The 16465-nt window shown below is 34.6% G+C and overlaps 1 protein-coding gene across 1 annotated transcript in view; it reads right to left on the bottom strand.

Moving 5' to 3' along the window:
* Positions 1–6340, bottom strand: part of si:ch73-383l1.1 (receptor tyrosine-protein kinase erbB-4) — a 122809-nt gene extending 116469 nt beyond the window's left edge. The window contains exon 1 of the mRNA XM_043247655.1: positions 6021–6340. Coding sequence (XP_043103590.1) covers positions 6021–6099 — 79 coding nt within the window. The 5' untranslated portion in view covers positions 6100–6340. The remainder of the gene's footprint in view (positions 1–6020) is intronic.
* Between the last annotated feature and the right edge of the window lie 10125 nt (positions 6341–16465).

The raw sequence follows: 16465 nt of genomic DNA, 5'->3' as shown, positions 1-16465 counted from the left end.
AAAAGATCCCTCAAAGAGGTTTTAGAGCTGCGGGTTGTTTCTATGTTTCCAAGGAAAAGGTCATTTCCAGAGTAAAACATCCTGATAATTTACTCTATACCCCATGTGATCCAAGATGTTCACGTCTTTCTGTCTTCACTCACAAAGAAATTAACGATTTGAGAAAAACATTCCAGGTTTTTTTTTTCTATATAGCCAACTTGAATTGTGGTCAGTGTTTCATCACAAATCTAAAGCATGTATTAATCTCAGCTAATGTTAAATACTAGAAATGTACTGTGAAGCGTCACCAACATATATCTATGTAGTTATGACAGCTTTGAATAATCCCAACGAATGTAGCGCTTCGTCTAAACCAAACCAAAAGATGTGAGACTATTTGTTATGAATTATGTAACACTTGAATTTAAAGGTCACAAATACTTTGGTATAAACTGCATACCAGAACAGAAGTACTATGTTACATTATACATACGTTATACATACAATCACACGATCCATCCTTGGTTTAGACAGTGCTCTCAGTCAGGTTCGGTGAAACACTCATTTGTTCATGTGTGTGAAATTACATTTATGCAATGTGCAGGCCATTCCCAGGAGCTACATGCAATTCCCATCATTCCAAGTGCTGGATATCCCAGAGAGATAAAATAAGAAATGAATTCAAATAGTAAGGGGGTGTCCAATAACTCACTGCCCAACCCTAAGACTTACCAGTGGCCGGCTATATATAGGTAGTAAAACCATATGGTAGCCCCCAGTATTAAAGAGGCTCAACTGAATGCAGTATGATTTGAAAGAGTATGAGAAAAATGATTCATCTTTTTATTTAGAGCCAGTAAAAGTGCTTCGCTCTGCAACTACATTTTTCTTATTGTGTATTCCTGTCTTATTCTAAATAAATTAATGAATTAATAATAGTATTACTTGTAGTACTACATACTAAAAGTAATAATTATTAATAATACTATTATTTGGGAAATTATTTAGTAATTATCAATAATAACAATACTACTACTCCTAATATACAGCTTGTTTTCTTCTCAGTCTGAAATAACATTAATCCTTGCCATTCAGCACAATACAATTAAAAATAAATAAATAATATTAGTAGTATTAGTAATAATAATAGTATACAGTATTATTATGTAATAACAACAATAACAACAAAACAACAATATAAAAATAATAATGATAATAATAATAATAATATTATTATTATATAGCTTAAATTTTGTCTGAACAATAGCATTGAACCTTACCATTCAGCACAAAATAATTGCCAATAAAAATTTAAATGAAGGAATATATATATATATATATATATATATATATATATATATATATATATATATATATATATATATATATATATATATATATAAATTATTGTAAATATAGTAACAAATATAAAGTAAATATTTATTATTATTATTATTATTATTATTATTATTATTATTATTATTTTGTAATAGTAGTAAATATAAAGTAAATATAGCATCTACTTTAATTCAAGTTTGCATTAAAAAGTTTAACTGGTCTCCTTTCATCCAAAACTTTCACTGCATTGAGGGAAATAAGTGATGAGCTCTCCACTGTGAACATAAAGCAACGATTATAGATTCTCACAAGGTCTTTTTAAACCAGTAATCCAAGGTGAAACACTATCACCCCACCTTCGCAGTAGGAGTTTTATGAACCTTTAAACTGAGAGAAGCTGCAGTGATATTTCTATAGGATTGCAATGTGACATCTGCCCTCTATCTCACCTAAACAGAGCAACAGAAGAGAGGCCATGTGGCTTGATGGACACAAGAAGACACGGAGATGTTGGAGTACAATCGCTTATCGCTCTCTCGCTCTATCTTTCGGTCCCTCTTTACCTTTCTCTCCCCCTCCACTACACAGCTGCCATTTCAGAGCGCTTGCTCATTTATTACAGGTCACTGGCACACGAGGAAGAGTTTAAGGGGACAAAGTGACCAGTGTTTCCAACCTCCACAGCAGCACACTAATCCACAATCTGGATGCAAACAACAAAACACAAGCAACCATATAATCGTACAGTAAAATAAAAATAAAAAAACTGTTTAAACATTAAAAAGGAGGATGAAATTTAATGCTTCCAATAAGTATATTAAGGTCAATAATAATATTTTAGTAGAAACTAGTCAAATGTCACTTAAAAAAAGACTTTAGAAAATAACAACAACAACAAAAACTAAGAAGATCATTTAAGAAAGCAAAGTAAAATCATGAATATTTTACAATTTTGTATAAATAAGCAGATTACAATTTTAGCTTATTGCAAGCAACCGGAATTGAACACTTTTTTTGTCATCTGTCTTACATTTCGATTCCAGTTCTATGAAAACTCAAGGCTTAAAACATACCAAGTTATGTTCTTCAGACAAACTGTCTTCTCTAAGAAATATTAGGTTTCAAACTCAAAAAGGACGATCCGAATATTGCCAAATTAACTGCTAGTTGCTAGGCAACCACGCATCCCATCTATCCCATAATTACCCCAAATATAATTAGCCACAAATCCTTCAAGCATGCAAGGTCTAGTAAGTGTTTTCAGTTATTGTTATAGTTCAAAATGTGGAGGAAGAAGGAGAATAATAAAAGGCGAGAGCGACAGCAAACATAAAAGCTGGAGGCCATGCTACGTCACAAACAACCTACAGAAATCCAAGCTTGAGCTGCGTTTAGATGCAGCTTGTTGCTTCAGTTTCGGATGTTAGATGTTGAATGCCTGTATAAATGATCGCATTAGTATGGGAAGTAACGGATCACAGCTGATGAAGAGGCACCGAGCCAAACAGTTCTGAGAGGATGGAGAAAGACTGAGAGACAGTGATGAGACACCGAGGATGAAGGAGGGGGACGATGTCTTAGAGGCAAATGGACAGAAGCCACGCCACAACCACAGAAAGAGACCAGCAGGCGTTTCTTTTCAGAGAAGAATGTCAAGTGGTGGTAAAAAACAAACCCTTAACCTATTGAAAAGGAGAATTCTTTTGGCTACTCTGAAGTTCCCTAAAAAAAGGGCAATCCCATAGATTATAATTAGCTTTATTGGCTTACTAACTAAGTGGCAACTCTTCTGAAGAAAGTTGAAAAAAAAAAAAATGCATGACTATCAATATTTTTAACTATGCGGTGGATCTTACGAGATTGTGTTCAGGTCACAATCAAATATAATTGGCTAATTAACATTTTGTGTGTTCGTGGGTTTCGTGATATTTTGAAATTTGCACAACTTGCATTTCCGGAATCGTTGAACATCATAATGACATTACGAAACGATATCGCAGAAACATTCTTAATCATTAAACGTCCATATAACCGCGGCGAGTGTCCTTCTATTGCACGACGTGGACAACAAGTGTATTTTAAAGCGACTCCGTGACAAACAAATTCCTAATAAGAGGATTAGGCTTGACTGAAATTGCAAACAACATTTCCTGCTCATAAAAAAAAGAAAAGAAAAAGAAATCATGTCTAGACACCATATCAGTGACAAGCTTAATTACTGGGAGACTCATTGGGGCTCTCAAATGGGGCTTAATCCAAGTTGACGCTGAGTAATAATTTGACTGCATTCCCGAGTCAATATCCTTTAGAACTTAAATGTCACATCTCAGCCTGGGTCAGATGTTGTGTCATTTATCTGCAGCCTGAATGAGCTGAAGCAGAAGTTAGATATAAAAGAAAATGTATGGAGAAAAAAAAAAAAAAGAACAGCGAGAATATGAAACCTGATGACCCTGAACGAATCTGCGAAGAGTTTTCTGCATGGGTGATTTTAAATAAACTTTTTTTTATTTACTGGAGGCTATTTGTGGAAGATTTAGGCATTAAAGCGGTCTTACAATCTTCGAATTGACTTTCACCTTATAAATTCAGTAATAAATACAAGATGCGACACCAAACAGGGACGCATTCAGTTCAATTGTTCTGTACAAACAGTCATTAACGAACAATGATTTATCATCTTAAATTATAGATAATCAATTTGCATGTCATTCTGAGCACAATTTAATTACAACGTGACACCGAACCTAGCAAATCAATCAATCACTTAAACAATTCAGTCATGTTACTCATTTGAAACCTACCAAGATCACCAAGGAAATACACAGAAAAAAAATAATAATTTTATTTCGCTGCAATACACTGATACGGCAATTTAAGAAGTAAACAGAAAATCTTAATCACTATAACAACATCACAATTTCCTTTTGAGGTAAACTGTGAACATGACGATTCAGTCAACAGTCATATTCAACGTAAGAACTAAATCGAATAAAACAGTAGGCTACAGGTCTGCCTCCTTGGATACAGGCTTAACACCGATTTGCGTCATAACGCTCACTTATATTTGTGTCATGACAAACTCCTTCCACATTTCTCCTCGTTCATGCACAACAAAACTTAATTCATGCACCGCCAACGCTGGGTTCGCTTCTCACAGTAGGGATGCAGAAATATGCTGAGCAGCTATTTGAACACAGCGTAGGGGTCCGCAGCGCGATGCCAAGCGCGCGGGAAATGCGCGTTCCGCTGAGCGCGCTCTCGAGCCGCGTTCCACCAAGCGCCTTTACGCGCATCGACACATTAAAATAGACTCTCCCCTGACTGGAAGACTGTGACAGCACATAGAACCACATGTTATAAAGTCGGGAAATTTATCACAGTGACTGGGAACGGTCTCAACATTCCCAATGGCCATTCTGGTGTTTCCGTCTCATTCTTTCAAGCGCCACCAACAGGACAACGTTTTTACTCAGGCCTACGTTTCTTCTTATAAACATTCAATGCCGGCCTAATATCTCTTTCTGCCTATTATTCGGAACATGCTAAATTGCGTACTTTCCTCCATTTTCAATTTCATGAAAAACATGTAAATCAAAATCCACCTCCAGTGCTTCTTCACTAAATTGGTTCAGATCACCATCAGATCATTTTTCTGAAAATCAATTTGATTTACCAAACCGTTTACATGTAACAACGGTTTTAGCGAGGAGGCCGCCAAACAGGAAGTGGTATGTTTTTACCTAGTGAAACAAAGCTTGTCGAGACAATCACTGTCATATGTGGTTAGTTTTGTGGATTGCACCAACTTCTGGTTTTGCTTAGAATTTTCAACTGTTTGGCCTAAAGTTGTGACCTATAAGGTCGGCCATATTTGGCGTCAGCCATTTTGAAATGCATAAAAAAACATACATACACACTGAGACACACATATACATATATACACATATATATACATACATATATATATATATATATATATATATATATATATATATATATATATATATATATATATATATATATATATATATATATATATGTATGTATGTATATATGTGTGTGTGTATTTCTAACTCCTTCTCAGAATCCATTGGATGCTCACCAAAATAAGGTCAGATCATCTTCAGATCATGCTGGACTGAGATATCTAATGCTTTCTTTTACATTCCCAAGTTCTCACATAACATGTCAACAAGTTTGAGAGCAAGCATGGCAGACTAAAGCTGCATCTCAGCAATGCTTTGGTGTATTGACAAAACTTTCTTTGTGACATTGGCACAATGCCCCGGCAATACCTTCTGTAGTGTAATTCTGTAACAGTGCTAACTATTGGTCAAAAGTATTATGAGCAAATCTTCTTTATCATTACCATCATCGCCAATATTAAATATGCTCTGTACCGCTATATTTATATTTCAGGAAATAATAATTATCGATGAAACCGGATTGCTTGGCTTGCCACATTCAGACTACCGATTGGCTAACATTACAAAATAAATACCGTACGAAATGTACAAACAAGCAGTGATGGTATATGCTGCATTGAAGACTAGGGGATACACTGCGCCCAAAGCATACACTTCACAATCTTTCAATCTCCGGTCGTTTAAGTGCAGCAAAGTAGTCGATAACAACAGCGCACGCCGGACAAGTGCGCAGCTCGCCAAGACCCTTTACGCACCGGTACTATCACTCACCTGACTGCCCGCTGCTCCTCTGAACCACCATAGTTATGAAGACGAGGCAGAAGAAGAGAAAAAAGCGCGCCGACCACATTTCTGCTTATTTTAAGAAGTTATATCTCCATACATTAGCATGATCAATAGAGAATCCGGGCATTGACAGTCCAGCGTCTGCGTCTCCAGCGCGCGCACTTACGTCTTCGTTCCACAGCGCATTCTGTTACAATAAACACAGCTGGACTGGCTTGCGTTTGCGCTGTTTTCGCTTTTTTGAAAAGTAATTGTGTCTTATTATCCGGATTGAACGACTTGTAACCATTTCATTACCTCGATGGATTCGCAACTTCGGCTTGAGGGTCAAGATACGCCCCTCCTCGTGCTGAGCACCGCCTACCTGAATTATGAATGGTCAAAAGAGGCGCTTTGGCAGAGGAGACCACGCCCACCGGCGACTGCTTTGCATATACACCTGCTTTCACTGCTGTTATGTCAGCGGCTTTTATACACTTTCATGCCAAGGATGATCCTCCTGCCAGGGACTCCCTTCATAAAATAGAGCATAAATATAGAGTTTGTTTTATAACAATATTGATAGGTAATCGTGTACAAACTACAAAAATACATTAATTGAGAGAAAAACATCTACAGAACATTATCTCTCTCTGTTTGTCTATTTCCTGCTTAATTTGATGAGGGTAATCATAATAATAAAAGCTGTTGTTGTTATTGTTGTTGTAAAAAAATACAAATCTGTATTTTTTTCTCACTCTGTTTGAAAATATATGTGTTTGGTAAATATGATGATGTATACAAAAGCCAAACCATTATCAGGTTAAAATATGAATACAATCATTTTCAGGTAAAATGTGCATTGCATTTACTTATTAAAAAATATATATACAACAAGATATAATACAATGTGAATTAATAACGTAAAAATCCACACATCATACACATCCAAATAGGTTATAATTCTAGTTCTAAAATGATATAAAGCAGTTTTCAGCCCTGTGCTACAGAGGCCTACGATACTGCACTTATTCATTAAGTACAATATTAAAATGATACTAGCATTTAATTATGACCTCTCCATATGCAATAGCTATGGTATATACCCTGTAATGATGCTTCATAAGTGTATGCATCTTTGTCAGGCTGAACTCTATTAACCTGTTCAGTCCCTAACCACTAGAGGCCCTCACATTACAATCAAGAATGCATTCTTAATGGTGACTCAGCATGATCAAAACCAGTTTCCCTGTAAACCAGAATCTCCTTCAGAGCAGGTATTAGACAGTGGGTGGTTAGTAGTATTACAAAGACTTTACAGTATGTTTTTTTTTGTTTTGCTTTTCAATTTAGTGTAGCATTAACATAATGAAGCAAATGTTGTAAGAAAACCAATAAGAAGGATTTTCAGTCTCCATTTACTTGAATTTGATCCGATTCCAAATCAAAGCTGTGTTGATTTTAAATGGGATTTATGAAAACCTTGTCTACTAAAAAAAGTGTTTTTATTTATTTTTGAAGGGTATTGTCTCTCTCTCACCAATAATAAATATGGGATGGGAATTTGAAGTCAGATTAAAAAACTGTAAGACATACTAATAATTCAAAGAACATTTTGATTTTGCCATTCTGATTTTTTTTCTCAGAAGAAACTAAGGCCAAATTGTTAGAAAAAATGCATATAGTGGTGTGAAAACGAGTTCCCATAATTTCCAACGATGTCCTTTTTTTGTTTCCATAGAGAAAATGACTATTTTTTGTGGATTTATAGATTACAGAACTACAACATCTGGCATCAAATACATTTTTTTTTCCCCATTGATGGTGCTTCAAAATAAGTAAATAAATAAGTTGTTTCCACACACTCTAGTGTAAATCACTCTGGAAACTTGAAGAAAAGAACTGCAGTTCTATCAGATCAATATGTTCCAATGTTCCTTTTAGGACAGAACAGGGGGCATTCACACAAGGAAGAATGGCTTTGAGCCAGTAATTCCTTGGCACTTTCTGCTCTTAAGAGGTGAAGGTCGAGAGAAGTCCACATTTACTGGCAAGGTTTGTAAGACAACCAGAGCCTATTTATTGATCTTCTTCACCCTTGACTTTAGATTTCCTTTGCTTTTGGTATCATTTGGCATTCAACATTCTTTCAAAGCAAAGTTCTATGAATTTAATTATGATCAAAGCAAAACAATGTTAGATTTACTCTTGCAACATATTTGTTATTCCATATTTATAGTTTGTATCTGACGGACATTTCAATAAGTAATTAATTTTCATTTTCTGTTGGTGGGGTTTGTTCTCTTATACTTGCTGCCAATCTAAGTAGTAGGTACTGAATCTTGAGAAATCTGGAGAATTTGTCTTCAGTTTCAAATTAGACTTCTAATTGCAGAAATTGTTATTTAGAATTGGCATGTCACAAACTTTGGTTACAAAACATGAGCCAATGGCATTTAATGTTATTTATTTAATGTTACAATTTTAAAATAAACGTGATTCCTTTGAACTTTCTATTTAAAAAAATAAAATAAAATAATAATATATATATATATATATATATATATATATATATATATATATATATATATATATATATATTTATATATATATATATAATATATGATTTTTTTGAAGGATCGTGTGACACTGAAGACTGGAGTAATGCTGCTGAAAATGTATCTTTACCATCACAAGAATAAATTACATTACAAAATATCATATAATGGGAGTTATTTCAACAGTTTAAACAAGTCATTTTAAATTGTACCAACATTTCACTATTTGACTGGTTTAATTTTTTAAATAAAATTATTAAATAGCCTTGGTGACCATAAAACATTTCTTTCAAAACATTCTAATTTATATATATATATATATATATATATATATATATATATATATATATATATATATATATATATATATATATATATATATATATATATATATTTTATTTTTATTTTTATTTATTATTTTATTTTTTTTGAGAAATATTCTTTTAACTGAATACAAACCAAAATGTTGTAGCCTTGATATCCAAGAATATCCAACAAAACTGGTCTCAGCTGTTTGAGCCAGGCCTGCTATTGATGTTAAAACTATATGATAAAAAATTAAAACACCTCCGAGGAACCTGAAGCTGAGAGTCTGATCTGAGTATGGAATATATAAAAGATGCACAGTCATGAACAGACCAAGTACAGTGCTGAGCAGAGTAAATAACCAGTCTGGCTTTTTGTCGCTAAGCAAACATCAACCCTGTCTTGGTGGAGAACTTGCTATTTGCACACAGGGGCAGTTGTAATGGAAATCAGAGCCTTGAGCAACTCCCTCACCAGGACCCTACACATCTCCATCCCCTTAAAAAAAAAAAAAAAAAAAGACCCCAGGTTCCTTTGTGATACACTGATCACAAATATGTCTGTGGAGATACTCCAGGTCAACAAAGAACATTTTGTTTAATTTATTCTGGATTACCATGGGGCGTGCACATTTTTGCTGATTTTTTTTTTGATAAAGTAAGCAATAATATAAGCTGTAGAAACCCTAGGTGAGTTATTTAAAGTTTTTTGTTTAATTGCCGGAAAGAATAAATAAATGCATACATACATATATGCAACTACACTACCCATAATCTTAAAGAAAGCTTTAGAAAAGGAGAAGTGCCTGTTACCACGGAAACAGGAATCACTAAAAGTTCAGCAGTAGCCGCCCACTCCCATAAAGCATTCTGCGTGATGTAATCAATGCGGAAATAATAATTACAGCGTGATGTGCGAAATGATTTACATCCAAATAAAACGGATGCACTAACCAATTTACATATTTTTTTCCTCACGTTTCCCCTCCTGACAAAAACAAGAGGCTTTTTATCACTAATGCAACAAAACGAAGCACAAAGGATACACATTAGTTGTTTAATTTGTGGCTTTTCTTTGTATTTTCTCGTTATTATGCTGCCACAGAGAATGATGGGAATTGTGCTGTAATTGCGCGAGCCTAAATGAGTCTAGTAGTTTTTCCAGTTAACATCTTAAATATTCAATAGCATATAAAAGGTGCACCATCACCATAAAAAAGTACTTCATTTATAAGAAAAGAAGGAAATGATCAATAATATAATCGATACAAGTTTCCAGCTGCTATGATTCTTTCACTGACATTCATAGAAAGTTATGGCTCGACGAAAAATCCCATTTTCCCAACACGGTAAATATAATTTGGTGACTTGAACTAGCTTAGATAATAAAATTAGATATTGGTTTAGTCATAACTTCTGATTTCACGCATATTCTTTGGAGATTATGAAAAGAAAATGGTGAAGAAACTTTTTTTTAATATAAATTCAGCATTGGCAAGTACCACGCTGGATTAAATATGAAATTTTTAAATAGAAAAACTGTAAAAGTATATTCTTGCAAAATGTAGTCTATAAACTTTGGTTTATTTACAACTTTTTTTTACAAGAAAATCCGACAAGGCCCAGCATGTATCCCTGATGCACACATGCCTTTCAGAAAAAAAAAACTTGTGCGTGAAAATGTGTGATGCATAGGTAATATATCTAATATATCTATATTACTCATAGTATGGGTCAATAAACTAATACCAAAATCATAGATGATTAAAAACAACTTTCAAAACAATAAAGCAATGTCGTAATTGAACATTTACTTGTGCTGGAGATAATAAGTGCTTATGAGGGGGAAAAAAAATAAATATAAGGGTATTTAATGTCAACTCAAAAAAAACAGTACAGCAAAATAAATATATGGGGTCAGATGACTGAAGTTTTTTCAGTTTATCGACAGCTTTAATATATGCATATACTGAAAGTGATAAATAACAGACAAATTACATATGCAACATACACATTGCATATGCCAACTTCCTGTTTCCTCAAGGGCATCTCTGTAGGGGTGTGCATCAGGTTTACGTGTTGGGCCCTGTCTCGTTACATTCCCTCCCAGACTTTTTAAACGTGTGTGACATCTAATCAGAATGTGAAGTGTTAGAGAGGGTAAAGGTAAGGGCATCTCCACTTTACCTTCCATCTTTTCTGCATCCTCTCATCTTGCTCACTACCTTCACAGCATCTCTAGGTCACTGTGTCATAATACTTAGTTGGCCTCCTCTTCAATGATTTATGGCTTTATGCTAATCATGGATTAAAATGCGACTGCGAGTCGTTTAGAGGAGGGTAGATGGATATAAAGGTGTATGAGGGCACTCACTGAAATTGTGACAGCTCTTTAGAATGCATCACCAGATATTCATTTATGATATTGGGGTCAACTTTTTCGACCAATTATGGAAACCGAATATGCTTTCGTGGGTGTGTGCATGTGTGCGTTAATTTCCAACACTCACAGACAACTTTAATCAGGTTTGTGTGCCATTTTGCCTCCTAGGGGGGGAAAAAGGGGGGAAAACGATTTTTTTACCAAAGATCATGCTTAATGGAGGGAACTGAGTAGTGGTAAGTACTTGAGCGCTCGAATATGAAATTTTAATTAGAATTCTACCTCGCAATTTTGCCATTTTCAAGACAATTAAGCAATGAGATAATTGATCATTTGCTCATGTTAAAGGTAATCATAAGCATCCATGAGCGAAAAAAAGATCTTAAAGGAAGTTAATATATTGTACAATGCAGTAAAATCTACACTTTTACAAAGTTTGGAATCATGACTCTAATTTTTCAACACAGATAATAAGCAAATCAGCAAATTAGAATCATGTGACACTGAGGACTGATTCAACTCTTCAACTATTCTCAAATGCAACTTTGCATCACATAAATATATTGCATTTTATAAAATATTATGATTTTAAATTGAAATAGTATTTGAAAATATTACAATGTTTCAGGTAGTAGTATAATACTTGCAAAATGTAAAATGTGCGCAACAAATATAGACCAATAAGCATGCTTTCCCTCATCCTCATACTGTACTCATAGTCTTGACAGTTCAATAGTATTCAATAGATACCTCAGACAAGGGACTTTCAAATCAGCAGCTATCTCGCTCCCACAAAGCTTTGCAAACTGACAAGTGACTGACGGCACAGTTGTCACTCATTCACAGCCGCCATGGATGACAAAATGCACACTGGGAAAACATTGTTGTTGAAATAAGCTGTACACAAGTGGTGTGGGAGAAGGGCGATATAATTCAAGCGGTAACATCGTCATTGTGCTGTTAAAAAATGTGCAAAATTCTGATATTTCAATCAGAGTTGATGATGTGTCTGAGCTCTAGGGACCAAATTCCCTATTCTATAGAAAGCTCAAATTATTCTTATCAATTTCTTGGCAGTGAGGCATCATGTCTGAAGACAGCTACCAATAACTGGGCCAACACGTTGCATATAAAAAAAAACTAGCCTCAATGAACAACGTTTTGAGTTGACTTGAACTTGGGTAAAGCTCTCTTAATTACATCCCTTTTTTTTTAATTATGTGGCTTGACATTTACTGTAGGCTTTCGTAAGTTAACGCTGACCAACTTTTGACCTGGGAGTCAAAACATCCCAGACGTAGAGAACAGAAAAAGACTCTTCTATTCTATCTGCTGTTTCATAAAGCAATTTCACAACATTCTCAGAAATGTCACCACTCAGGCATAAAACATTACCTTTCGCAAAATTTACATGAGTAAATGTCAATAATCCCACCTGCTTTCACCAGAGATCCACACAAAGGACAAAGATTAGGATGAAACGGAGAGTGTTTGCGATGGAAAGCAAAGATTAACCCCGGTTTATAAATAATCCATGTTCATCAAAACTCAGGATGGCCATTTAGGATCTTATTTGTAATTTCATAATCATTTCTTAATCTGCAACAAATACGAAAAAGGATAAGTGAATGCTGTATACCTGACACGAACCGATTTGATAAGTTATAATGTAGCTGATTAAATACGTTCCCTTAAAATGAACGTGCCGTTTAATTACTGTCTTCTTAGGTAACATTGACCTTGGTATTATTAGACATTAGGGTCAATTGTTATTGGCAATATTATTAAACTTAAGAGTCGACGGCAAAAAGAATTGATTCTTTTAAATGTTGTTAATTGAAAATTGATTCGAAAGGTTAGAATCGATTACTCTAATTACTACACATCCCAGAAGAGCCTTTCCAGCTACATAAAGGCTTTTGATTCAACTCAGTGACTTCTCTGATTCTGTTCACAAATATGACTCAGATTTGCTCAATGGTTAATTTTTAGTAAATCACACATGCCCAGCGTACAACGAACCGTGAGATTCGAATGAATGTAGCTGCTGAATACTCGTTTTTGTGATAATGTATGGTTACATTTGTTCATAGCTTACGGTTTTGTGCATTTAAAGTCTCTTCTGTTTAAGCAAGAATAAATGAATGAAAAAAAAATGTTGGTGCTTTTAATTGCAAAACTGTAAACACATGGACAAAAAAAAAAAAAAAAAAAAAAAAAAAAGGCAATATGACTCATTGTGAAGTTCAGACGAATGTACCATCGAAATGGAATAGAAAACACTGAAACAAAAATATGCACCACACTGCAGATCTTCCTTTGCCTCCTTCATTAAAAAGCAAAGATTAAATATTTCAACCCCCCACATAGGGAATATTTCTGGCTGGTTTCTGTGGCTTGTTGCACTCGAATCTACCAGCATGACACCTCAGCTCTTTTCATAACGGACCATCCAGGGGTGACCAATCCAATCAGGCTGTTTAATCCACCAAATCTAGTCCCTGGATCCCGACCTTATGCATCTATTAGTAGAGCTGATCCCACTAGGTAATTGGAAGACTGCAGTGCTCATCTACATAACTCCCTTCCTAAAAATTCTACCCTGTTTTTGGTCAAGTCAGCACTGCAGTGTTTTATTCCAAGAAGTTATGAAGGGACATTCCTTGCTTGTGAGTGTGACTGTGAATTTTTATTAACCTAAAAAAAATATCCTAATAACTTTTTTCCTAATATTAATGAATAAATGCTGGTTAAGTGGTTAAAGAGCCACACATACACCAATAGGCTTCTTGTTCAAAGCGGTGATTCTATTAAATACACACACACACACACACACACACACACACACACACACACACACACACAGTATAGTATAGTTAGATATGAACTCAGTCAGAATTGATTTGAATTGAGTTTTTTTTAAATTCTCTTTTAAATTTCTTTTCACAGTTGTGAGTTTATATCTCACAATAAAGAGTTTTTTTTCTGGCAATTGTAAGTCTGTAAAATCTGAATGCTGAGATACAAACTTGTAATTACATTTTTGTTAATTTTTTTACCTCAAAACAATTCTGTTTATATTGCAGTTCTTAAAAGGAAACTTGTGAGAATAATTGTGAGATATAAACAATCAAAATATCTGAAATGTATATCTGAATTAATATAATATAAAAATTGCATCATATATCATGATATAAAAAGCCACAATTGATTTGCAGTGATTTGCAGCATCCAGCAACCATCCAGTGCTTAAATTGGTTATTTATTTCCTGTACTCATATTCTTTATTCATTTATTTATGTTTTTTACAAGAACCTATAATGCATGCATGAGTGCGTCTAGAAAAATGTGTCACTATTGGGGCGAAGAGAATCAGATAGAATGTCTTATTAGGTGTGAGACCAATCATGCATTTTTCCAGAAGCATACTTTAAAAGGACTGGGATGTCCTGGAATTGAAGCTGTATCGATGCTTTTGATAAAATCACAGAGAATACATTTTTACTTTAGCCTAGGAGTTGTAAAAATATACAAAAGATAATAATGCACTTACAATGGGACAAGACATTACACTAAGATCAGTGCTAAACACTGTTTTCCAGTCATAAAACTGCAATAAAATCTATTCCAAACATACATTATATATTGTAGCATTTTTCATGATCATGTTAAGCTGGTAAACCCTGTCATTGTTATGTGATATGCTCAAGAATAATGTAAAAAGCACTTTGACTGTTTTAAACCTGAATGCCTTGCTTTTTTTAATTTGAATATTTTTATATTTGTTATTTTTTATTATGATCACTATTTATTATGATAGCTAATGATTGGCATCGTCAGAATGAAAGTCAAAATCATGCAGAGGATCCACTGCAGAGCAAGTGACAAACTTATCTTGGACTTACACAGTACTTGCCACATTTTTTTATTTTCATTGTCATAATATGCGTTTATTTAACTGTATTTTTGGGGGGACACAGATTTTTATTTAAATTAAAAACGTCACGGAGACAGAAGTTGTTGAAAATGTGTTTGTTTTACAATAAAAATATATAATAAATATATATATAGAACAAATTATCCTTATTAATTTCTTGGCAGTGAGGCCAACTATATCTTATGAGCTGTCTTTTGCATCATATTGATTACTATATTTACTTATTCCATGAAAATAATTGCACACCTTATAATGTTCGTCCGCCATTAGATTCAAGCATTCAACGGCCCCGTAGTATAAATATTTTTTTTTTAGTTATATACTTGTGTAAATCTTCTAGAGCAACGCAAGGAGTGCAGGTAGAATAAAAATAGTTACTTGGCTTTCTGACAAGCAACTAGTTCAGCTATTCGTATTGTTAGCTGTGCGATGCCAATTTGGTTTATCGTGAGTCCTTTATTTGATGCTAAAAACAAGTTATCATGAAGCTGGTTTCTCTCAACAAGCTTAACCGAAGTAGCGAGCGACAAATTTACCAAAGATTTATTCAATCGAAAAGACAAACCACCCTTGATGAATTTAAACATCCTCTTCTCTCCTTTAACAAATAACATCAATCCTCCTTGTGAAGTTTTTCCATTGCACCATAATATGTAATTTTCCCAGCAGTTCCCTAGTCATGTTGCACACGGTCACCAGTGTGAATACAAGAGCTTTGAAAATTGATTCCTCTTAAAATGAAACAGCTGTGGCCTCTCTAAACACGCTAAGGAAGACCCTAGCCTCTATATCAAGCGCCCAGTCCTCAATAGAGCGCAACAGAGGAGACCCAAGAGGTGATGCCTCAGCGGGTGAACACAGTAGGATCATCTCACGGATGATTTAAAGAACCGATAACCTCTGGAACACGGCGCTCAGAGAATAAAGTCCAGAGACGGCCTCCACCTGCAGGCTAAACTGTGGGAGACGCCGCTAGCTGGTAAACAATATCTCCAGAGCACATCAGGCTTTCTGTGATTTCGCGTCCTGCTTGAAGAACCTCTCATTATGTGCTTTGTGTTGCAAGAGCTTTCTCTATGGATCTGTGGGTGTTCTGCTCTGGAGATCTTGGCTTGTTTTTAATAACAGCGTTTGACAGAGACAGAGAATTCAATTGAAGCTAGAAGCTAGAAAGACCCCAACTAAGCGAGTCCAAGAATACCTTCTTACACATTTTACTTTGCTCTCAATACTTATATTTTACTTTCCTCTCAATACTCAATACTTAA

This window comes from Puntigrus tetrazona, chromosome 1 (assembly GCF_018831695.1).
Source record: "Puntigrus tetrazona isolate hp1 chromosome 1, ASM1883169v1, whole genome shotgun sequence".
NCBI classification, from domain to species: domain Eukaryota; kingdom Metazoa; phylum Chordata; class Actinopteri; order Cypriniformes; family Cyprinidae; genus Puntigrus; species Puntigrus tetrazona.
The sequence above is the reverse complement of the archived record's forward strand: the minus strand, read 5'-3'. Positions and strand labels throughout refer to the sequence as shown.